The sequence below is a fragment of the Trachemys scripta genome, chromosome 21 (genome assembly GCF_013100865.1).
Source record: "Trachemys scripta elegans isolate TJP31775 chromosome 21, CAS_Tse_1.0, whole genome shotgun sequence".
Taxonomy (NCBI): Eukaryota; Metazoa; Chordata; order Testudines; family Emydidae; genus Trachemys; species Trachemys scripta.
Window position 1 is genome coordinate 2688642 of NC_048318.1, and position 24237 is coordinate 2712878.

The 24237-nt window shown below is 41.4% G+C and overlaps 1 protein-coding gene across 5 annotated transcripts in view; it reads right to left on the minus strand.

The window, feature by feature from the left end:
* CDON (cell adhesion associated, oncogene regulated) overlaps positions 1-24237 on the minus strand; it is a 93913-nt gene that overhangs the window by 46173 nt on the left and 23503 nt on the right. For all 5 annotated transcript variants that reach the window (XM_034754487.1, XM_034754492.1, XM_034754488.1 and 2 more), the window contains exons 2-6: positions 12295-12429; positions 9490-9762; positions 2116-2262; positions 1690-1833; positions 512-799 (exon numbers count right to left, since the gene is read on the minus strand). In XM_034754487.1, coding sequence (XP_034610378.1) covers positions 512-799; positions 1690-1833; positions 2116-2262; positions 9490-9762; positions 12295-12370 — 928 coding nt within the window. In that variant the 5' untranslated portion in view covers positions 12371-12429. The remainder of the gene's footprint in view (positions 1-511; positions 800-1689; positions 1834-2115; positions 2263-9489; positions 9763-12294; positions 12430-24237) is intronic.

Below are 24237 nucleotides of genomic sequence, written 5' to 3' on the forward strand. Positions count from 1 at the left end.
AAATACAGGGGCACAGCAGAAGCCAGCTACATACTGATTGGGGGGCGGAGGGAGGAACATTTTAATATGCTCACCCCTTCCAGCTAACTTTTTGTTTAGTTACGACCATGAACGAGGAAAGGAGAAGCATCCTATTGTGGCACGTGATTCATCCAGTACTAGGAGGTGTGTATGGCATTTTTGCAGACAAACAAGATTACTAGTTTTGTCCTGAGGAGTTTACAATCCAAAATAGATTAACACAATGAAGGAGGACAGAGGATTTAGAGAGAGGATAATGAGTCATAAGGGATACAAGCAGGAAGAGATCATGATATAATAATTAAGTACATATCTTAACTCTTTGATGATGTAAAAGTACAACAGCCCTTGTCTAGGTTGAAAGAGCATGAGGGAACTTAGAGTCAAGAGCTACTATACAACAAAAACAGCAATGGTCTTCAACATAAAACTTGCAAAATAAATAAATAAATAAATAAATAAAAATTCAGTTCCTTCCTCTATTTCTTACCAAGAATAGTTACTGTGTAATTTATATATTTCACTACTCCAGACTGATTTGCCACCACACAGGAGTAGTTTCCAGCATCCAATGTATCAAGCCTGTCCGTCACAAGATGGGAGTGCAGTAGTCTCCACCTGCTTCCAGTCAGTGCATCCTGACCATCCTTAAACCAGTGGACATGAGATGCAGGCAACCCACTGACAACACACTCTAGAGTTAGGGGACTGTGCTGAGGTACCGCCAAAGCCAGAGAAACGGTGGGGTGAAGAATGCGAAAACCTTCTGCAGAAGTGCCTGGAAGTAGAGTAAAGGGATACATAAAAGATAAAACTCCTTAACGATCCAATTTTTAAATTGGATTATTAAATACTTTTTCCTCTAGCGGCTCCCTCTCCTTTCTATCAAAGCCCTGAGGTTCTGTGTGTTACTTACATTGCGGACAAATTTTCCTTATGGCTGAGTACAGCATGATGGAGCTCTCTTGAATTGGCACCCCCTCAAAATCAATTGGAGTGGTGGTTATTGGACATGGGGTATTCCCCTTCCAGCAGCTAAATGCAAAGTCTTTTTGGCATTTGAGCCTACATCTCCCACACAGCAGTGCACACCCACCATGCCGCTACTATCAACTCTGCGTTTTACTCTTGCAGGAGTTCATTACCCCTCCATCAATGTTCCCATCACTCCCATTTATGCGAATAAGAGAACGAACCATAAGTAGCAATAAATTACTCCTTTTGCAAAAAGAACAGAACGTGAGCATTTTACCACAGATCACGGACTTGATAACTCATGTTAGACAAGAGCATGAAATAGGCGACTATTTCTATACAATGGAGTTACCATATACCATACTGATGGAATATATTAAAAAACACATGCAGACAGGAAAGACTTTGCAGACCCAGAATTTTTTAGACTACTAGATATTCATGCTAGGAATCTTTTTAGGTTGATTTTTTTCCTAAAGTCACAAAATCGTAGTCGGTTACAGCAGATGAAAAGTATTCTGCAGACATTTGCTAGCTAGATTACATACAGTAGAGGACCAGAGTTTCACCCATCAGAATAGCGAGACATTAAGATCTAGCAGAGTTTATTAAAAATACTAATTTAAGGTGGATCAATTTAGTTTGAAGCTTTTATCCTTTAAAGCCACCCTCGTAGATATACTAAATACTCACGGCTGACTATGAGCTTATGTCCAGTGGGTTCTAATTTGAGATCATGAGTGACTGGGTTGTATGCTGCACATTTATAGGAGCCTTTATCCTCTAAAGAGACATTCAAAATCTGCAGATTTCCAGATGGAAGAATTAGGTAGTTATCTGAGGAAGGGAAAAAGGCTGGTTTAAAATTAGTTTCAAAGAAACTGTTTAAAAAATTTCTTTAGTCAATTTATCTAACACCCTGTTCTATTAAGTGCATAGCTGTGAACTAAGAACTCTGCCGACAAAAATTCATTCCTGTAATGGATGTCTTTACTAAGATAGATGCATCTAAAATGAATTGCATAATGAGTTTTCAACTTTTTAGGATATCACTCAGTTCTGATTTCAATCAGTATTTTTGCGGCAGGTTATTTATATTAGTGTCACAAAATTTCTCACCTGTTGATTGTTCCAGCCATTTTCCCCGTACTCGAAAGCGAACTTGTGCTTTAGGGTTACTTTCTGGTACCTTACAGCCAATGAAGGCAGCACTTCCTTCTTCTGCTGTAACTATGTGTTTCACTGAAGTATCAAAATCATCAAGATCTGGAAGACAGCGTACAAAGGTAAGTGGGATTGTAGATTTTGGAGGAGGTGGGGTTAAAGAGTAATTACGGATTACAAATACAGCAGGTTTTGATCCAAATGAATATTGTTTTTGACAGCTTCTCTGAATTCCTCTGTAAAGAAGTGTGGCATTTTAAGTAGGGCTGTCAAGCAATTAAAAAAATTAATCCCGATTAATTGTGCGATTAAAAAAATTAAGTGCGATTAATCACACTGTTAAAGAATAATAGAATACCATTTATTTAAATATTTTGGATGTTTTTTACATTTTCAAATATATTGATTTCAGTTACCACACAGAATACATGTACAGTGCTCACTCTATATTATTTTTTATTGCAAATATTTGCACAGTTAAAAACAAAAGAAAGTATTTTTCAATTCACCTCATACAAATAATGTAGTGCAGGGGTTCTCAAACTGTGGGTCGGGACCCAAAGTGGGTCATGACCCCATTTTAATGGGGTCCCCAAGGCTGGTCTTGGTCCTGGGCCCCAGCAAGTCTGAAGCCCAAGCACCACTGCCCAGGGCTAATGTTACATATCCGCCCCCCCCCACCCCCAAGGCAGAAGCCCTGGGGCTTCAGGTTTGGCCCCCCCACCCAGGGTGACAGAACTCGGGCAGCCTCAGTCTTCGGTCCCCCTCCCCCTCGGGGTCATGTAGTTATTTTTGTTGTCAGAAGGGAGTTACAGTACAATGAAGTTTCAGAACCGCTGATGTAGCGCAATCTCTTTATCCTGAAAGTTGAACTTACCAGTGTAGAATTATATACAAAAAAATTACTGCACTCAAAAACAAAACAATGTAAAACTTTAGAGCCTACAAGCCCATTCAGTCCTACTGCTTGTTCAGCCAATCACTCAGACAAACAAGTCTGTTTACAATCGCAGGAGATAATGCTGCCTGCGTCTCATTTACAATGTCACCTGAAAGTGAGAACAGGCACTGTCGTAGCCGGTGTCACAAGATATTTATGTGCCAGATGCACTAAAGATTCATATGTCCCTTCATGCTTCAAGCCCCATTCCAGAGGGCATGCATCCATGCTGATGACGGGTTCTGCTCGATAATGATCCAAAGCAGTGCAGACCAACGCATATTAATTTTCATCATCTGAGTCAGACGCCACCAGCAGAAGGTTGATTTTCTTTTTTGGTGGTTCGGTTCTGTAGTTTCCACATCGGAGTGTTGCTCTTTTAAGATTTCTGAAAGCACGCTCCACATCTCATCCTTCTCAGATTTTGGAAGGCACTTCAGATTCTTAAACCTTGGGTCGAGTGCTGTAGCTATCTATAGAAATCTCACATTTGTATATTCTTTGCATTTTGTCAAATCTGCAGTGAAAGTGTTCTTAAAACAAACAACATGTGCTGGGTCATCATCCAAGATTGCTATAACAGGAAATATATGGCAGAATGCGGGTAAAACAGAGCAGGAGACATACAATTCTCCCCCAAGGAGTTCAGTCACAAATTTAATTAACACACTTTTTTTTTTTTTTTTAAACGAGCGTCATCAGCATGGAAGCATGTCCTCTGGAATGGTGGCCAAAGCACGAAGGGGCATACGAATGTTTAGCATATCTGGCACATAAATACCTTGCAATGCTGGCTACAAAAGTGCCATGCGAATGCCTGTTCTCACTTTCAGATGACATTGTAAATAAGAAGTGGGCAGCATTATGTCCCGTAAATATAAACAAACTTGCTTGTTTTAGCGATTGGCTGAACAAGAAGTAGGACTGAGTAGACTTGTAGGCTCTAAATGTTTTCTTTTTTGAGTGCAGTTATGCAACAACAACAAAATCTACATTTGTAAATTGCACTTTCATGATAAAGAGATTGCACTTCAGTACTTGTATGAGGTGAATTGAAATATACTATCTTTTCTTTATCATTTTTACAATGCAAATATTTGTAATCAATAATAATATAAAGTGAGCACTGTACACTGTTGTAATTGAAATCAATATATTTGAAAATGTAGAAAAGCGTCAAAAATATTTAATTTCAGTTGGTATTCTATTGTTTAACAGTGCGATTAATCACGATTAATTTTTTTTAGTTAATCGTATGAATTAACTGCGATTAATCGACAGCCCTAACAATGTAGTTCTCAATACCAGAACTAGGATATAGATATCTGAACTTCTGTTGCATGAAGAGACCAGAGTTTTCACTTGAAGGATGGAAAAAATTGAAAATGTAGCCCTCTTAAGTTCCACAGACCTACTTCATGAAAAATAAGGGAACAGAGAGGCTCTCAACCCAGGAACTAAGTGTGTCAATTACTAGTTCTGAACTTAATGCAGGAGGCAAGTTATAGTACACGGATAACAGGTACTTTGTAAGCTCTATGCATACAAAAAGGAGTTAATTACTCTGGGAGAAACATAAGCTGACAATTAATACATCAGTGAGGAATGCAGCATCTGCTATTCACTGCCTGTACAATATGAGTCAAATATAAAACCTCAACCTACAAGTTATAGCATCTCCCAACTTCATTTTTAATGCTGCTAGAAACCCAGAAACAGTTTGTCTTAGGCCTGGTCTATACCTAAAGAGTAGGTCAAACTAGCTATTGCTTATGGGCTGTGAAAAATTCACATCCCTAAGGGTATGTCTACATTAAAGGGGGGGGGGTCGATTTAAGATACGCAAATTCAGCTACGCGAATAGCGTAGCTGAATTAGACGTATCGCAGCCGACTTACCCCACTGTAGGGACGGCGGCAAAATCAACCTCTGCGGCTTCCCGTCAACGGCGCTTACTCCCACCTCCGCTGGTGGAGTAAGAGCGTCAATTCGGGGATTGATTGTCGCGTCCCAATGGGACGCGATAAATCGATCCCTGAGAGGTCGATTTCTACCCGCCGATTCAGGCAGGTAGTGTAGACCTAGCCTAAGAGACTTAGTTAAGATTACTTAAGTCCCTGTGTAGGCACTGCTAGGTTGACAGAAGAATTCTTCTCTTGACCTAGCTACCACCTCTCGAGGGTGTGGATTTACTATAGTAATGGGAAAATCCCTTCTGTTGCTGTAGCAAGTGTCTACACTACAGTGGCAGCTGTATGGCTTGTAATGTAGCCATACCTTAAGTCTCTCATGTAGTGCAGTACAGTATGCAAGTTGCTCTTTTCCTGCTGCCTTCCATGTTCAAAGCTTATAGCCTGTAAAGTTTGTCTACGCTGATTACCCTTACAGGTCTCTTGAGGGGGTTTCGCTATGGGTCAGCACTTTACCAAAACACTTAGTCTTCTCAATTATGAGAAACTCTCCTCTCACAGGGATTCTGGACATGCTCCATAGATGGGGCATCCTTAAGAAGAAGTTACTCAAATCTTGGCTGACAAAGGCCCAATTCAGACATAACTTTGATGCAGGACAGCCAAATCATACTCCGAGGAAACGGTCTTCAACGGTACATAATCTTTTTCTTATGAACTTGGCCCATGAGCCCTCTACTTCATATTTCTTTTTTAATTATCAAGCAATTTACAGATCAACCACCAAGGCAAAGATTGATTAGATGACAGAACGTAAGAGAAGAGAAGAAAAACAACCAAGAAAAAAGGAATTTAAACACAAAGACAGATGATTTTGACCAAACTAAATTGATAAAAAATGGAAAGGACATTTAAAAAAAAAAAAAAAAATCATGAATTATTCTTCTGTCTTCCCCTCCCTCCTAGTTTCCCAATCAGTTCAAGTACTTGAGAAAAGGAATTCCATTTAATACAGCAAAAGGAATTCACACAACTGACATAAACCACATTTGGGAACGTCACTTGCATTTACTGCTAGCAGTTGCTGTGTGTAAGGCAGATATTGCTGTGAATTGTTAAAAATAAAGAGATTGTAAAGGGCTTTTTGTTAGCGCTTTATGCAACACAGGCCTCAATGCAGAAAAATCGAAAGCAAGAAGTACAGCCAGGAGCGTATGGTTTTGTAATGACATGGCAGATCAACAAGAGAGTTTACACTAGAAAATTCTTTTGCCCGGAGGAGAAGCTTGTGGGATCCTTGTATTATAAAAGCTGTAACTAGAAACATTATTTCTAGGTCTCACTGTGGCTACGTATAGAAGGAACCACTATTCGTGTGAGTTAGAGTATCTGTTCATCCCTTATCTGGTACACAGCTTACGGAAAGAAGATTCACAAGATATTGACTCTCTGCTTTACTGAGGGTGACAGGGGAAAAAAAGGCAAAAGGATTTTTGCTTCTGGAAATGAAAAACTATAGTTGCAGAAAGCAATCTATGAGCATGTTTCCTTTTTCCTCTAAGCACACAGTCAGGTTTTGTACGTGTGTTTTCAAATACTTTCAGAAATGGAACACTTATTTCCCATTAACGCTGTGGTTTTAAAATTCATCCTCAGAACATAACTTAGGAAGGTTTGCATTTAATAAAATCAAAGAGAGTTTGGGAGGAAGGAAATGGTCAGCGTGTGGACAAAAGCTTTTGTATGGTTCCAAGGACATATGGGGCATTAGCTGCATTAGGAAGGGTATGGGGGCTTTTTTGAGAGTAGGGAAAAGAGGGAGCCAGAGAGTTAGTGATGTCCCTGCCAAGAGTGTGACTGTTTTCAGGAAATCACTCAGGGCATGTGGATTTTGGGTATTTTTCTCCAACATTCTGGCTATCAATCTAGCTCTGATTTGGCTAGCCACTATAGTTCAGTTTAACGCTAACTATTGTGGATCTGTCATTTTTGTTCTTAAAGTGTTACAAACAGTACCCTCATTATTGTGAGAGGCACTTCATAAGTTATTAGCCTAACCAATATCATTTTGGCACCTCTGTTACCTTCTTTTGCATTTTCTCTCTCTAACACTACTGCATCTGTGGGCACTGACTTGTGGCACTGGGAGTTTGTTAGAGTTCCTTCCTTTGTGTTTGCTAACTGGAAGCTTTACTGGGAAAAAGGAGACAGGGAGAGCACACTCTTCCTGGAAAGATGGTATCTTCCCATTAGAAACGCCTGCAAAGCAAGGTGTGATCTCTTAGCCAGAAAGTAAGGCCTTAGATAACTCTATCCCTCTCTAGCTGACCTAGCCATAGCATTATTCCCAACACCCTCAATGCTCTGCTAACAATGCCATCTTTAATTTCAACCTCTTCAGAATGCTGCTGCTAAAGTCATCTTCTTGGCACATCACTCTGACCATATCAACCCCACCTTGGAGTCTCTCAGCTAATTCCCACTTCACCTCTGGAGCAAATACAAGCTTCATCTTTGCCTACAAGGCCACTCATAAGTTAGCCCCATGCTCGGTGGCTGATTAGTAACCCACCACATTGACCTCCACCATTCCCAGCCTTTACCGCCCACCCCAGTCAGCTTCTCCTTTAAACACCTCCATGCTTCCTCCCATGATGCTCCTCACACATGGGGAAAGCACTTGGATAAAATCTGAACAGCCATGAACCTTATCTTCCTTCAGATCCCACTTAAGACTCACCTTTGCCATGATGCCTACAGAACCCAGTCTGCTGATCATGGTTACATGCTACTGTTCCTCTTCCCCTTCTTTTCTGTGCCTCCCTGCCTCACCTCCCTCGCCCCCGCCCAATTAAAAACCTCCACAAATTACATTGCACAATAAACCAACAAAGTAGTGTCAATTCTTCACTATATTTTTTGCTTCTAAGTTGTATCCTCTACTCATGTGTGTATGTGTTTAACCTGTAAGAACTTCAAAGGCAGACACTGTCTGTACAGTGCCCAGGGCCCAATCCCTTTGGGACTACCATAATATAAATATGTAATACTACTACTAGCCCACCCATTAATTTCCTCCCACAAGCATGTGTCCCCCTTTTTCATGCCATGTGAAAAGTCATAGGCCATTGGGATATGCTGCCTTCTATGCATGGAATGGTCTTCAAACTACTACATTCTCCTCGTTTCAATCTAATTTTTGTAATGTATTTCACCACAGTAAAAAGTATTTCATTTCCTTCTGAAAACTCAGTGATACCTTAAACAAGAGTCATTCATATTTCACCACCTCCCCTATTTTTTATACAAATAAAAACCATACTGGATCACCAAAATGTGCTCATACCCAACTTGAGAAATCACATGGTTTTAGCGATAAAATCTGTCTCACCCCACTTTGTTTGCTATCCTCACTTATTACAATTTGAACTACTAGTTGAAAGCTTGTGCTGGCGTATAGGTGTAATTCGTAAAGTAATGTGCGTAAAAAAAAAAAACGAAAATGGCTGCCAACTTACAAATTAGATGGTAACAGATCACATATCCCAGTGACGACTGAGGGTGGTGATTTTCTATACAAAAAGAGCTCTCAAAATTCTAGACTTCAGAGTGACACTTAAAGTTATTGTGTATGCTGACTGTGGTGTTGTGTAGGTGGTTGTGCTGATTTGTGTCCGGGTGGGCTGGGAGATTTGTGCAGGTAGCGAATGAAGGCTGTGTGCTGCCATGAGGGGTTGTGTGTGTTTGGGGTTATTGTTTATGCCAGTTGTGTTGCTGTGTGAGTGGTTGCGTGGATTTGAGTGGACAGCAGTTGGCGCAAGTTATCCCCCATCCATGCAGTCTCCCACATACAACCAATGAAATTGTTGCATGCAAATTAGCTGTAGAGTAAGGGTGGTAATGAATGTAGTGGTCTAGGATTTGTCGCCTGGCATAGATGCATGCTTTACTGTAGCTGTACACCGCACAGATGTAATTTGTAGAGTCAAAATGGCTGAGAACTTAAAATTGGACAACAACAGATGAGAAAACCCAGCGATGCTTCAATCTTGTGATATTCTGAACAAAAAGAGCCCTCAACCATGCTTGTAGCTGCATCCATTGCTTCATACCGACGCAGACATTTTAGGTTTTAGAGTGACACAAAGAGCGACATCCCTGTAATCTTATTACATCATCCATTTTAAATTATACACAAGATCTTTGGGGCAGAGGCTATCTTTCTCCATCTCTGAAGCATCTCTGGTACTCTATTAAATATATATGGAGTGGCTTTAAAAAGCACTGTTTTCCCAATAAAGTTCTAGAGTGCTTTTCTTTAAAAATGCAAAATATTTTCAAAAAAGTTGCACTATAAATTTTCGGAAATGTGTCAGGTTTTTTTCATCACTACAATGGAAGAAACAACATTTCATACAACTAGTTGATGGCTACTAAGTTTTGCCATGGAGTTAGGAATAAAAGTAGAAAATAACTTACGGCCTATGGATACTGTAGCAGGCCTGCTCACAATTGCACCAGCACTGTAATTGGCAATGCACTGATAGTGACCAGAATTTGAGGGGCTGAGAGAGAAGATTGTCAAAGATCCTAGCTGCACCTCCACTTGCTCCACCCTGCTGTCCAACCTTTGTCCGTTAAACAGCCAAGAAATGCGAGCTGTGGAGGGTTCAGCAGAGCAATGAAGCTTTACAGGCCCACCAGGCTTCTGGATAGTGGACAGGGGCTCAGAAATAAAATGAGGAATCAAATCTAAAAGGAAAGAAAAAGACATTAAATGGCTGAACAATACTTAGCAGTATGACATTTGAATACTCTCCGAAATCACTCCGTCTAGATCAGTTATACTTTGACTTGTATGGAACAATGGACCAGATTTATTTATTACTGTGCAAATATAAAAAGTATTTCCCTGCAATTGTTCTCCAAAAACATAGCTTGGCAAATGATCACCCCTAGAGTCTCTGGCCACTGTACACAGATGAGGCAAAAATTCTCTTACATCAAAATCCTGAGTGATAGGTCCTAGCAGAGGGTGGACAGTTTCTTTCACAGCAGGAGTACAAGTACTGGCAAAATAATAAAAGGCAGGACAATGCAACATTAAACCATTTACAGAACCTCCCAATTCTTTGAGGAGACGGTGTGTCAGTGGTAATCTGTCAAAATGGAGATCTTTGGAAAACAGGTAATTATCTCTTTTCAAAAGAGATTCATCTTGACAGATTCCCACTACTAGAGACTAACATGCCACTGGGAGGTCATTATGATAGAAGCAAATAGCCTGCAACAATAAACTAATTGAACCCACCTTAATATTCACGAAGAGATAAGATACATCCAAAATTATGTAAGTGAGAAAAGAGTCTTCTCTAAAATAAGATTACTAGGGACAGAAGAGTTTGGGTGTCCAAAGACCAGAAAGATTGTGTTACAATGAGACTAAATCTAAACTTGGTGTCCTGATAAGACCACTCTCACCTGGTAAGCACATGCACAGAAGACCACATGGCTCCTTTGCAAATCTTCTGACAGGACACAGAATGGTAATTTGGAGATGTAGCTAATTTGCCCTGTATAAAATGTACTTTGACATGAGTTTCAAAGTTCTAGACCTACTACGCTGTCAAAGTAGCTTCAATCAGCCTGCTATTTAGGCATGTGTATCTACGAGACTGCAGAACTTATTAAATTAGGATGAAATAAAATGGTAAAGTCAACCTAAGTTATATGCAGTGTCAGTCCCAAGATATAAGAGACATGGTGGGTGAGGTAACATCTTTTATTGGACCAACTTCTGCTGGTGAAAGACACGCTTTCGAGCCACAGAGAGCTCTTCTTCAGGTCACCTTGTCTTTCTAAAGTTTACCTGAGATTTTCATGTGCTCCAAATAATTGGACTTCACCAGGTAGAGCCTGATGAAGATGGAACTGCATCATCACATTTGTAAGGCTGTGAGGAGCCATTGTGAAGCTGTCTGTATCAGCCCAACATTCACATTTGAAAAAATATCTTCACCACTGTAAGGGCTAAAAAACTTTATTTGGTAAATGAAAACTTGAGTTTTGCACAACTTGGGTTACGCAAGTCCTTCGCTAGGGCAAATTTCATGCTCAGACATCAGGGTTTTTCCAGCCCTACCCACTGAAACACTGCAGAAAGCAGTTGGAAACAATTTCCAAAGTTGTGCACATTCCTGCTAACAACAGAAACTGGTGCACAGAGGCAGCAAACAAGAGGCAATCCTGGTGACTTCTGTTATGTTAGAAACAGAAGGGGGGAGAATCAGTTTGCCAAACAGAAAAAAATGGGAGTGGAAAAGCAGTTTCTAGTTTGTGAATATGCTGTAAACACTGAAATAAATATAAAAAAACTAGATAGTGTGTGTTTCACAGTGACCTATGAAGTTTTCTGTGAATGGTTCTGCTCAATTAATATTTTCTTCTAAAAATCAGTTCACTCTTCCACTAGTTACACAGATCAATTTCAGATGAAAGATTGTTTAATGATTTTTAACTGAGCCATAAAAAGCATGAACAAACAGAAACAACCCTGGAAATTAAAGTGTGGTTCTACTCAGAAAAATCAACTCCATAAAAATGGAATCCTGGGGTTACATAAAGATGCCAGATCTATTTTTTTTTCCAGCTTTGATACTTTTTCTGGATGCTAGTGCTACAAATGTGAACTGAGATCTCAGAGAAAAGCAGTGGTCTTTCTAGTTTGTAGCTCAGCATCAGTAAAACTAGTGGCATTCGTTACATCTTTGCCACCCCACTGTCTTCAGATTCTGCCTTCAGCTATAACTGAGCAACCACATTGTTTTCAGTGTGGATGCACAGGGTATAACTGGGGCAGAAAGTGACCCTGAACCTGGAATTTACTTAACGAGTTTTAGAATGGTTGAAGAACAAGATTCATCTCACTCTCCTGCATTGCCTAGAGAGAGCTAACGCTAGTAAAAGCTTGTAGCTAAATTAAGACAAGCTGACAGCACACAAGGAGCAGATCGGTTATTAAAACCATGCCATTTTTACATAAGAGCTTTTCAGACTAGAGCCAGGGTTTAATTTGTTAGAGATTCAACTTCTACCCCTGTCTTTTTGCATACTTTAAACTATCCCTAAAACAGCACTTTCCACGAGCAAGAGGTAAGACCTGAACTGTACACACAGTGCCATGACAGTTTAGTTCAATTTTGGGGCACCTGTAATCCTTAGTCATTTTGAAAAGACGGGCTTCTAATACTCAAGCAAGTTACCTAGGTCAAGATGAAGCCTTACCTGAACTTGTAGCGGAGAAGATAACTGCAGCAGTGATGAAGAGCAGTGCCTGTAAGGGTCTGGGATCCGGATGCATAGCGCCAGATTACAGAAATTGAAAGCAGAGTTCCAGACTAAGACAAGGCACTGAAAAAACTATAAACAAGAAAAAAAAGTCTACAGTAAATTTCAGATACTCTTTCTTTCTTTTCATACTGTTGACAGAAACACAGTCTGATATTTGATTCAAGGAAATTCCAACCTTTAAGAACTAGAGATTTTCCATATCTAAATCTGACACTGCCCTCTTGGCCACCACACCAGAGACTGAACCATAGACTTTCAGAGCTAAAAACATGACTTGCTACAGCTTGGGCTAATTGGCCAAGGCTATGTAGCTGTGGTCTGTGGGTTACATAAGCATATGACAGTACTCCAGATAAAGTAGAGACAAATCAGAAAGTTTGTAAAGATTTTAAAAATTGTATCTGTCAAAGATTGAGAAGTTATAGATCCAGAGGAAAAAATCATGGTCCTTGTATTGATTTATCCATCAGCCAGCATTGATATTTGATCACAGATACATGAGAGCACACGTGAATTCTGACATACTAGGATACTCGATACAGATACAAAATATGTATTATGCATAGAAATCCAATCTGGATTTGACTTTAATGGGATTCTGCACAGGCATAAAAGGTCTCCCTGGGTGGAGCAACTTGCAGATTATGGGCCCGTGTTTATCTAGCACCAGTCATTATTTACTCACTACTTATCTCAATTTTACATTTGCTGATTTAAACTTCAAAGTACTCAGATTCTTGAATTTCAGATTTTCCAAATTCATCCAGTTCACATAAGAAGAGTCCTAATTTACCAAATACTTTGTCTCCCTTTGTGCTCTGTGAAACTCCATTCTAAATAAATAGTGGAGGTTTTTTGTTTAATATTGCAGACCTTACTGACACTGAAGGGATTTTAAAAAATAATAATGGTTAGCGCTTATATAGCGCTTTTCAGAGTACATCTCCAAGTGCTTTTAGCGGAATTTGATTAAAAACCAGAATTGACCATCTGAAACTTTTCCTTCCAACCCAGAGTGTCAAAACCAAAGCTCATTATTGAAGCCTTCGCCTTGGAAAGAAGAGGCACTCTCAAAGCAACCAATATCCTTCACAAAGCAGACACTATCTACAGAAATCCCTCATTCCAAAATAAATTAAAGATTCAACTCCTATGTCTCCCTATATATTTTAGACTAGAGTTTAGGCCAGAGGTCCCCGAAGTGTGGGGCGCGGCATGGAGGACTGTCTGGGGAGCGCATCAGGACCCAGTCCATCCCCCATGGGGACGTGGAGGGAGCACCGCCCAGCCCCTCCCCGCCCCCAGCTCTGCTCTGCTCCCACCCCAGCCGCATCCCTGGCTTCCGTTCCCAGCCTTGGCTACTGGCAAGGCCAGGAGTGGAGCAGCGCCTGGCTGCGATCCTGGCTGTCTGCGGCCCCACTCCCACCCTTGCCCTCCTTACCCCTGTCCATGTCCTACCCCGCCCACAAGCTGGAGTCCCGCTCTTGGCCTTGGAGGGTGGGGGATGGGAGGGGCACAGACCCTCAAAAGTTTGGGGACTGCTGGTTTAGGCTATTTCTAATATAAAACTTTTCATGAGAGGGAAGTATATGACATGTACCGTTTACAGAGTGTCTAGACAATTTAGTTAAAATACTTTACATTTCTCATCTTAAGCTTGCTAATCAGGTTACTTGGCAAAGATCTTCAGAGTGCATGCCCCAAAATACTGAAATCTAGTCAGCCAAATATTGTTTGTAAAAAATCTGATCAAGAATCGCCGGGAGCGTGACCCAAAGTTGGCTAGGTTTGGCATAGTAGATCTTATTATGTAACTGAGCCCTTGTTCATAACAGAGAAATAAACTTAGCCAACCTACTGAAATACACAAGTGGTTTTCATTCTTTTGTTATTGCTGCATTGGAACATCACGCAGAGTATACATAGGTTGACTTTTATAAAAGTCAAATTGCAATTTAAATATTTAATTGTCAAAAATTACCACTCTACCTCAAATTATTTTCTTCAGACATGCGGTCCTCTTCTATCCTCTCATCCCACAAATCATAGATTATGGGACATTAATTACACAGGCTTACAAGCTACATCTTTTGTATTTCTCCAGACAGATAATTATGCATCCAGTTACACTATGCATGAGGAACCAGATTAAAAAAACCTCAGCACCACTTTTCCAATAATTTTAATACACATACACACACACATACACCCACCGCAATTTAATTCTACAGAAGGACTTTAAATACTGTCACTAAATATTGAAGAAGCTCACAATAGAACCATAACAGAAAAGTTGTACAGAAAGCCAAATGATTTATTCATAACATAGTCCACACCAGATCTCAATTTTGCATTTCATAATATCAACCACACCATGAAACAATCAACCTGTCCTGCTGTCAGCTGTTACATACAGCAAAATCTCAGATCTTAAATTTCTGACATTTGTGTCCCCCCAAATTAGTGGAGAGAAGATCATGTTCCTCTCCAAAATCTCCAATATCTGCATATGGTATTTACATAAATTCAAAAAAGCAGAAAATCATCTGTAGACATTCATCTAAATGCCTCCCCTGATATTTAAATCCACTACTTCACAGTTACCTCATTTATTAACCTAGGCTATACAAGGAAGTAGCTGTTGATAACATTCACTGCATTGTTGATAACATTCACTGCATTGTTGATAACATTCACTGCATTGCTTCATGTGTCAGCAATTTCTATGAAAATGTACATCTGATGTACAGGTTGGATCCTGGGCTCTGCTGGTCTAATGTACACTGCTCAGAATTCAAACAATTAAGAACTAGAGGCAAAACGATGAGCACCAAAATGTGGTACAGGATACAAATGTTTCAAATTGAAAAATGGAAAGCAGTGCTGTAACTTTCACATTCTCAAAGCTTGAAGGTCAATGTAGCATGATGAAAAGACAAGAAAGTATTCGATCTTAATAGGAGTAAAAACACTTCATGTTTCCTGGAGGCTACTTACGTATTGCTGTTTTTCCCTGCATATCACATTTAAATTTAAAAAATGGTTCAAGGGGATCCTACTGAATTATGTTAGACAATGCACCAAATGAAGGTTTGATAGGCCTGCAAGACCATTCAGTAGTTCGATGTGCCTCACTCTTAAAGAGTCCAACAATTGCTAATTCCTTTAGAGAGCACTCAAGGATATTTTTGGTAACACAGATGGCAGAAAAAAAACTAGCTGTGTAGAAAGTGCTTGGTTTATTTGAATATTCCCTTGGTTCAAGGGCAGGAGAGCTACCCCTCTAGCGAGCACACAGGACAAAGTAAACATTCAGAGAACTTGTTAACATGAATCACTTTTCCGAAAAGGGTGGGGGGTGGTGTTTCTTTTTGCCAAATCTTTCCTCAACTATTTATTTATAAAAAGCAATGAAACGTAAATTCTAGGTCAACTTTAACCCCAGTGCATGAGGCTACTGGGTTACACTGCAGCTGTCTTTAACCAAGGCAAAGCTCATTATCTTCAACTAAAACCTTATCTTATGAAATCTCTCCTTTATCCATTCTCTGATTTCCTTCTGTTTATCTTTTTTACATGTTCCTTATTGCCAGTGTCAACAGCTATTCTGCTCTTTTGATCTTTTAGTAGGCTTGAATGACAGTGCGACCAATTACAGTGTATTATGTATACAGAAAAAACTGCACAAGAATTCATGCATGTGCCTAAGTATCCGCCGACTGGAAAAACACCACAAGTGTGCTATAAAAAACTTTAATGAATCTAAAGTAATCAGTTGTAAAAGCAATATTAGTGTTTAGGCACTTGTTTCAAATTCAGTTGTAAGAAAAGACATTGATGTTGCAAAAATTGGTATCTAAATATTGGAATCTGCTCAACTCTTTTGTCATTTTTATACTTTGTTACCCAAAGAACACCTAAGTAGGTGGAACATTTAAGTTGAACAACGTCTAGAGAATGAAGGCCACAGTGCCATGTATTAAAGCTTTCCTTTTACTGTACTTATGTCTCGTAAATATCAACAAAGAAAAATGCTTTTATAACGTATTAGGTTAATTACTTTCCAGCTGATGACTGATCAATGGCCTACATCAGTGGTTCTCAACCAGGGCTCTGGGGCCTCCTTGGGGTCTGCGAGCAGGTTTCGGAGGGGCCGCCAAGCAGGGCCAGTGTTAGACTGCAGGAGCCCAGGGTAGAAAGCCGAAGTCACACTGCATGGGGCTGAAGCCCAGGGCCCTGAGCCTTGCCATCTGGGGCTAGAGGCGGAGCCTGCAGCTTAGTTTCGTGGGGCCCCCGTGGCCCCACATATTGCCCTGCTCGCTACCCTCTAATGCCGGCCCTGGCTTTTATATGCAGAAAACTAGTTGTGGAGGCACAGGTGGGCCACGGAGTTTTTATAGCGGGGGGGAAAGGGAGCTCAGAAAGAAAAAGGTTGAGAACCCCTGGCCTACATGAAATGGTCAGTGTCACAATTCAGAGCAACGGCACATGTATTTGCCCTCAGTGGCCACACAAGCACACCCACTTTCACACTTCCCACTCCCCGGACTGTTACCTCTTTTAGGTGGAGACACACGACCCACTCCCTTCTGACCCGGCTATTCCCAGGTTGCACAGTTCCCTGCCTTCTATGTTATGCCCAACAGAGGCAGAGTGCCCAAACACACCTGCCTCCTATCTCAACAGGGATGGTTAGAGTGTGACTGCCCCCAGTTATAGATACCGCAAAGCTCTTTCTATGCAAGCCTCTTTTATCCTTAAGGAAAAGCACTAGCGAGAGAACATTAAAAACAAGAAAGGAACGTACACACATGCTAATGATGATGGGCGATCACTCGGTACTGAGTATGATCATCTTCCATGGGAGTTATGGGTGGCTAATAAGGCCAATCCTTGAACCACAAGTTCTATTGCAATGAGGGCAGATGTTTTCAGACTCAGCAGGAGGCTGTTGACCATGACTGGGAGCCAGCCTCTCCTTCCTCCCGTGCCTCTTGTCCTCTTCGGCTCGTCGGCGAGCAAGTACAAACTGCAGGGGACCACCACATAGGACTTCACTCCATTTTAAGCAATCCTGGGCAAGTGTCTCCCAAATGTCAATGTCAATATTACACTTTTTTAGGTTGTCCTTCAGCAGGTCCTTATAACGCTTCTGTTGTCCACCCACATTATGGTACCCTTCTTTCAGCTGAGAGAACAGGACCTGTTTGGGAGGAGATGGGCTGGCATCCGGACAACGTGACCAGTCCAGCGGAATTGCTGACGGATGATCATTGCCTTGATACTGGTGGTCTTTGCCTCTTCCAGAACACTAATATTGGTGCGCCTGTCTTCCCATTTGATCTTCAGAATCTTACAAAGGCAACATGATGGTGCCTCTCAAGGACTTTCAAGTGGTATCTATAGGTTGTCCAAGTTTTGGACCCATACCACAGTGTTGGGAGAATAACGGCTTGATAAACAAGAAGCTTGGTGTCTGTTCGAATGTTATGATCTTCAAAAACCCTGTGCCATAAATGAGAAAAAGCTACACTGGCACAGCTCAGGCAATGTTGAATTTCTGCATCAATATCTGCCTTGGATGAAAGAGGACTTCCAAGGTAGGAGGAAATGATCAACATTCTCCAGTGCCACTCCATTGATTTTGATAGATGGGGCATGTAATACCTCATTTGAAGAGGGCTGATAGAGCACTTTAGTCTTCTTGATATTAAGAGTGAAACCAAGACATGTGTAAGCATTGGCAAACATGTTCAAGATAGTTTGAAGATCTTTCTCAGAGTAGGCAAAGATTGTATTGTCATCAGCATACTGAAGTTCCACAATAGATGTTATGGAAATCTTACTCTTTGCTTTCGGCCTGCTAAGCCTGAACAGCTTCCAATCCATTCTGTAAATGATTTCTACACCAGCTGTAAACTTCCCAGCAATTAGGTAAAGAATGACGGCAATAAAAACTGCAAACATGGCTGGAGCAATGATACAGCCCTGTCTGAAAGGTTCACTCTGGGAGGCAGTGCTGCTCAAAACAGTCGCTTTCATGTTATCATGAAGCAATTTTAGGACATTGATGTTTTTATCAGGACATCCAATCTTAGAAAGTACAGTCCAGAGGGCATGGCGATTCACTGAATCAAAGGCTTTAGTTAGATCAATAAAAGCCATGTTCAGTGGTTGGTTTTGTTCCCGACACTTTTCTTGCAGCTGCTGTGCTGTGAAGATCATATCCACAGCTCCACGACATGGTCAGAAACCACTCTGACTCCGGTAAAATTTCTTCTGACAGGGGCAGAAGGCGGGTTGCAAGGATCCGCACCAGAAATTTGCCTGCAATGTCTAGGAGGGAGATACCATGATAGTTTCCACAATCCACCTTTATCCCCTTTCTTGAAGATGGTGACAATCAGGGCATCCCTCATTTCACTGAGTATCTCCTCCTTTACCCAGATATTAAGGATAAGCAGGTAAAGCTGCCAAATTAGTTCTGGTCCCCCGTTTTTTAAAGATTTTAGTGGGGATCCCATCAAGATCTGCTGCCTTGTTGTTCATCATCTGGTTTGGTAGCCTATGGTTTCCTCACTTGCATCGATGATTACTGCTTTCAACTGGCTCCAATGTTTCTCAATTTCTTCCAGAAACTCTGATGGGAGCTGTTCTTCTAAGACTGCTTGGAAGTGGTCACGCTTAATAGAGTCCTTCAAATCTTGAACCTTCAACTTGCGCCTGACCTGCTTCTTTTGCAGCCTCCATTTGGGAGTGATCTTAATTTTCATTGTGAATCGAATAAGGCGATGATCAGTCCAACAGTCATCAGCACTTGTCACTGCTCTTGTGAGAAGTACGTCACTACCATTGCGGGCACGAACTATGATGTAGTCGAGGAGATGCCAGTGCTTTGACTGTGGGTGTCTCCAAAATGTTTGGAATTTTTCCTTTTGTCGGAAAAGAGTGTTCGTAATAAGAAGTTCACGTTCAGCACACTTGGTCAGGAGCAGAATTCTATTTGAATTGCTTTTGCCAACTCCTTCTTTCCCGATTATTCCTTTCCACAGGTCTGAGTCTCGTCCAACATGTGCATTGAAAAAAATCTTCCTTTACATTCTCATCGGCATCCAGTGTTGGTGCATAGGTACTCACAATAGTTGCCTGTTGATTTTTGGTGAGCCTCAATCGGTGTGTCATAAACCACTCACTGATGCCAACTGGTACCTCAGAGAGGCACCTTATGAGCTTGTTCTTTATAGCAAAGCCCACTCCATGCAATCAGGGTTCATCTATAGATTTTCCATTCCAGAAGTAGGTGTATCCTCCTTTCTCCTCCCTCACCTGTCCTTCATCAGCTCTTCTAGTTTCGGACAAAGCAGCAATATCTATGTTAAACCGACTCAATTCACAAGCAATAATGGCTGTACGTCGCTCTGGTTGGTCACTGTTTGAGTTGTCCATCAGGGTACGTACGTTCCAAGTTCCAAAGTTGAAAAGTTTCTTACATTTTTGACCGCTGAGGTGGTGATCCTGCTGGATGCGGCTATCCAGCCAAGAAAAACAGAGGCAAAACTATTTTTAGGGTACCTTTTCTAACCCCTTCCCCATGTGGGGTGAGCAGAGTGGATCCTAAAAAGGACTGCTCAGCCATGGGTGCAGCTGCAGAGATACTCGACCCACCTCAATCCTCGAGCAAGGTGACTGTATCACACACCCACTGCCTCTGTGTCGGTCTGAGACTAGGAACTTCCAGATTTCACTGTCCTGCTCCCGTCGCCACTCGCCACCAGACTTTTGACTTGTGCAAATGTTATTTTCCCTAAAACTGGAAGATGCCTGTGCGGGACTTCTTTTAAAGTGGGGAGACTGGTGCACAGCAGTCCCCACGCTATCCTTGACAGGACACCATGGCGATTGGAAATCCTCTATCTGCTGCAGCCTTCATCCACCTTCATAGCCGTTGTAACATTACACAACAGTTTCACCTCCATTGTGCAGTTATCCCGCTGTCTGCTCTGCCCTTAGGGACTTCTTGGACCACATTTGGTCTGGAACCTGGCCCTTGATCGTTCTGCCGTGAGTGACCATAGGGAGTACATGACTCCAGGCAGCATCACTCTCGGGGTCAAGAGAGTGCAAGCCTCTCTACCGCTACAAGGTGGTGATCCATGGAGAGGACATGCTAATAAGCTTACCAGGGTTCACCCCAATCCTAACATGGGCTGTGGCAGAAGCAGTCCTTCAACCCCCCACCCAAAAGGATTAAGCTCACCGCAGCTTCAGCCCTGAACAAGCACCCAGGCTTATGAGGCCTCTGAAAAAGCCCAGTCCTTCCAACCCTGCTCTAAAGACTGGGGCCCTCTGTGGACCAGGGATCCTGTCTGCCTGCTGGATCAGAAAAAGCCTGAGCCAGTTTAAAACCAGGCTATTTACCCAAAAATCCACTCTTTGTATGTGGGCTCCTGGAGAATCCAGTATGCGGACCTTTCCAGGGGTCTGACAACAGAGGAAGTACTACTTCAGAAGGTACAAACAATGCCACAACAACAGCTGCATTTTAATGCAATGCACCCCAAAGGTATTAACCATAATTATAAAGTATAACTTAATTCAGAAAAGTTATCTTAATTCCATAAGATCTGCTCAGGATATTTGCAGTGCTGTTGTAGCCCGAGTTGGTCCCAAATGGTCACGAATGAACTCACCCAGAAAAATGATAAAATACAAAAATACTATATCACCCGTGAGCACTTTTCACAAAACGATCGTGCCACATCTGACCTCTCAGTCCTTGTCTCAAAGGACACCTGCACAACAGCTTCCAAAGACAAGCCCGGAGCTTAAATTCATAACTTTGCAAGACACTAAAAACCATGGTTTTAATAAAGACACTGGATTTAAGGCTGACTACAATAGGTTAACAGGCCACTACACCTTAGAATGTGTGTTAACTTGCTTATGCTAAATGATCTCTTCCACTCTGTATTTAGCTGTAACATTGAGTACATTTCCCAGACCTGAAGATGAACTCTGCGTAGCTCAAAAGCTTGTCTTTCACCAACAGAAGTTGGTCCTAAAAAAGATATTACCTCCCCCAACTGTCTCTCTCTAATTAGTGGATATTGTCAGTCTGTCACAGACAGACCACCAACTAAGTTCCTGGCAGACAGGTGTCCACTTTACAATTGGCAGGTTTGTTGAGAGTCTCAGAAGAGGTGGTCAAGGATTTAATGAGCAGAGAGAATGAACTTTTTCACCCTTAGCGGTGCTCCCTACAGGTCAGGGGCGAGGTGTACAGTCCTAGAAAGAGGTGGTGTGGGGGAGGCCTAGATTTCCACAGTCAATGAAGCACCTCTTCTCTGGAGGGAAGTTTATTTTCCAATGTTTTTAGTCCAGCATCTGACCTTGCCAGCTTTAAAGTAGCTGTACTACTGGTACATCAACTGCTATGAAAACCAGGAAAATGAAGAATTTCTTTGTAGTGAGTAGCGTCAGAAAGAATTGTTAATTCTGTTCAGTGTTGAAACACTAGTATTGTTCTGAATAAACAGGAGATTACTGAACTGTGCTTAAAGTTTTGCAGCTGAGTAAGATACAGTATAAAGCTTTGAGATATACTAATGAAAAACACTCTGATATTTAATCAAACTCATAATACTGACAAAGATCATTCCAGTTACAGAGCCTCACTTGTCATGAGATGAAGGTATGAACATCCTGATGAGCTCCCTCACAATTCTAAAGAGACCCCATGCCAAGGAAGCTCAATGCCAGAGGGATAGCTCAGTGGTTTGAGCATTGGCCTGCTAAATCCAGGGTTGTGAGTTCAATCCTTAAGAGGGCCATTTAGGGAACTGGGGTAAAAATCTGTCTGGGGATTGGTCCTGCTTTGAGCAGGGGATTGGACTAGATGACCTCCTGAGGTCCCTTCCAACCCTGATATAGAATCATAGACTATCAAAGTTCTGGAAGCGTTATCTACGTGATGCCATCTGCTGGCAAATGAATGGAATTCCTGAGACTGGTATAGTGCAATGCAGAGCGACTGCCATAGGCTCAAGAAGTGGGATTGAGACTAGAATGGAAACAAATGCAGATCTGAATACAAGGGTGAAAAGCCCGAGTAGCTTATTTGGACTGTCCTAATAGCTGCTGTACCACTTCTCATGGTCCAATACTGCTATTCATGGTATCAAAGGCACAGACACTAAATGAAGCACCACCATAGATATTAGCTGCATAAAGCCAGGGTAGTGCTGGCAGCTGCTGTAATCCACCTACCGGTACCTTGCCACAAACGTCAAGTTTACAAATATTTTACTATTTCACCTGAATTTAAAAAGTATCTAAGAGGAAAACCAGAAGTGAACTAAGAGACAGTGAATATTCCTCTTCAATGCAAAGAAGTATCTTATAATAGGATTTGAATGGGCTTGGGGCTAATAGGAAATTTCTTCCAAGTTTTATCGCCTTTTCTGCCAAGATGATAAAATAGTCACTTTTGCTGCACAGATGACATGCCAAGTAATTTGGGGCAAACTTTTGTTCTAAATTCTGCTGACTGGCCTGTTGTCTCTTGGTCTTGTTCCTCTACAGGAATTATTTCAGATTGTAATTTAACTTTGAAATGGAAGCAGGAGTAATTTTCTAGTCTTGCCCAGTGAGCAAAGTTTAACCCGCCAACGGTGATGAATTCTCAACACTGGTGTGCAGCCTCACAAGACGTCTCTAAGGTGCCACAAGTACTCCTGTTCTTTTGGCGGATACAGACTAACACGGCTGCTACTCTGAAAAAAAGACAGGATTTAGGCTCTTTTAAATGCATAAAAGTAGTTTTGAGGTATTTCACGCATCCCTTGGGAATCTTCCAAGCTTTCCAAGGGTAACAAACATTCTTTTAGGTATGATTAAACATCTTTTCCACCATAAGGTACTAGGCCTAACTTTTAAACAGCATAACAATGTACCTGATGGTAACAGCCTACTATTCTAAAACATCTTTTTTTCTTTAAATCCTCTCCTCCCTGTCCTTGTTGGCCTCATCCACCTCTTACGTCTTGTCTTTCGGACTGTAAAGCTCTTTGACTGTCATTTGTACTGTAACTAGCACAACGAAGTCCCAAATCAGTTGAGGGTCTAAATGAATATAAACAATAAATAATAGACAGTTTCCGCTGCTTAACCATTGTATACACAAGTACTTCCCCATTTAAGTGCTGCTTTGTACCTACCCTTTCAGCTGTGCTGAGAGAGCAGGAAAAAGGAAAGTATATTCACTATGAAGAAGTTCCTATTTTCTTCTCCAAAGTTATCAAGGGTCCATCTTGCCCAGTATACTCTCTTCTGACAGTGGCCGGTGCCAGATGCTTCAGAGGGAGTGAACAGAATAGGGCAGTTTATCAAGTGATTCCATCCTTTGTCATCCAGCCCCATCTTCTCATGGTCAGACATTTAGGGACACCCACAGTATAGGGTTACATTACTTCACTTCCCCTCTGAGAGTTAAGAAGTTAAAGCTCTCTGGTTACCCACCCCAGTTCTAAAAATTGACAAATAGCCTTCTCTGTAAAGACAACGGTGCCCTGTATTGTCCTACGGCCAAAGGAAAGCCTCTATCTTTGGCAACATTACTCAGCTGTGCTAAAGGTAGCAAAAATGACAGCAGAAACGCCTTTCCCTGTGAATACATTGGCTTTGAGATTCCAGGGATTTCAGATCTTTGCCAACAAAGGCATTTCACATTCTGAAAAATGTTTAGTTCAGTATGCTACTATATCATAAACATTTTATATGCTCTGACACCAAAGCATATCAAGTACTGTTCTTCCTAGACCACACATAAGTTTCAGTATTTTTTTTAAAGTCTTTTTAATTTTAATTTGTTCTCTACAG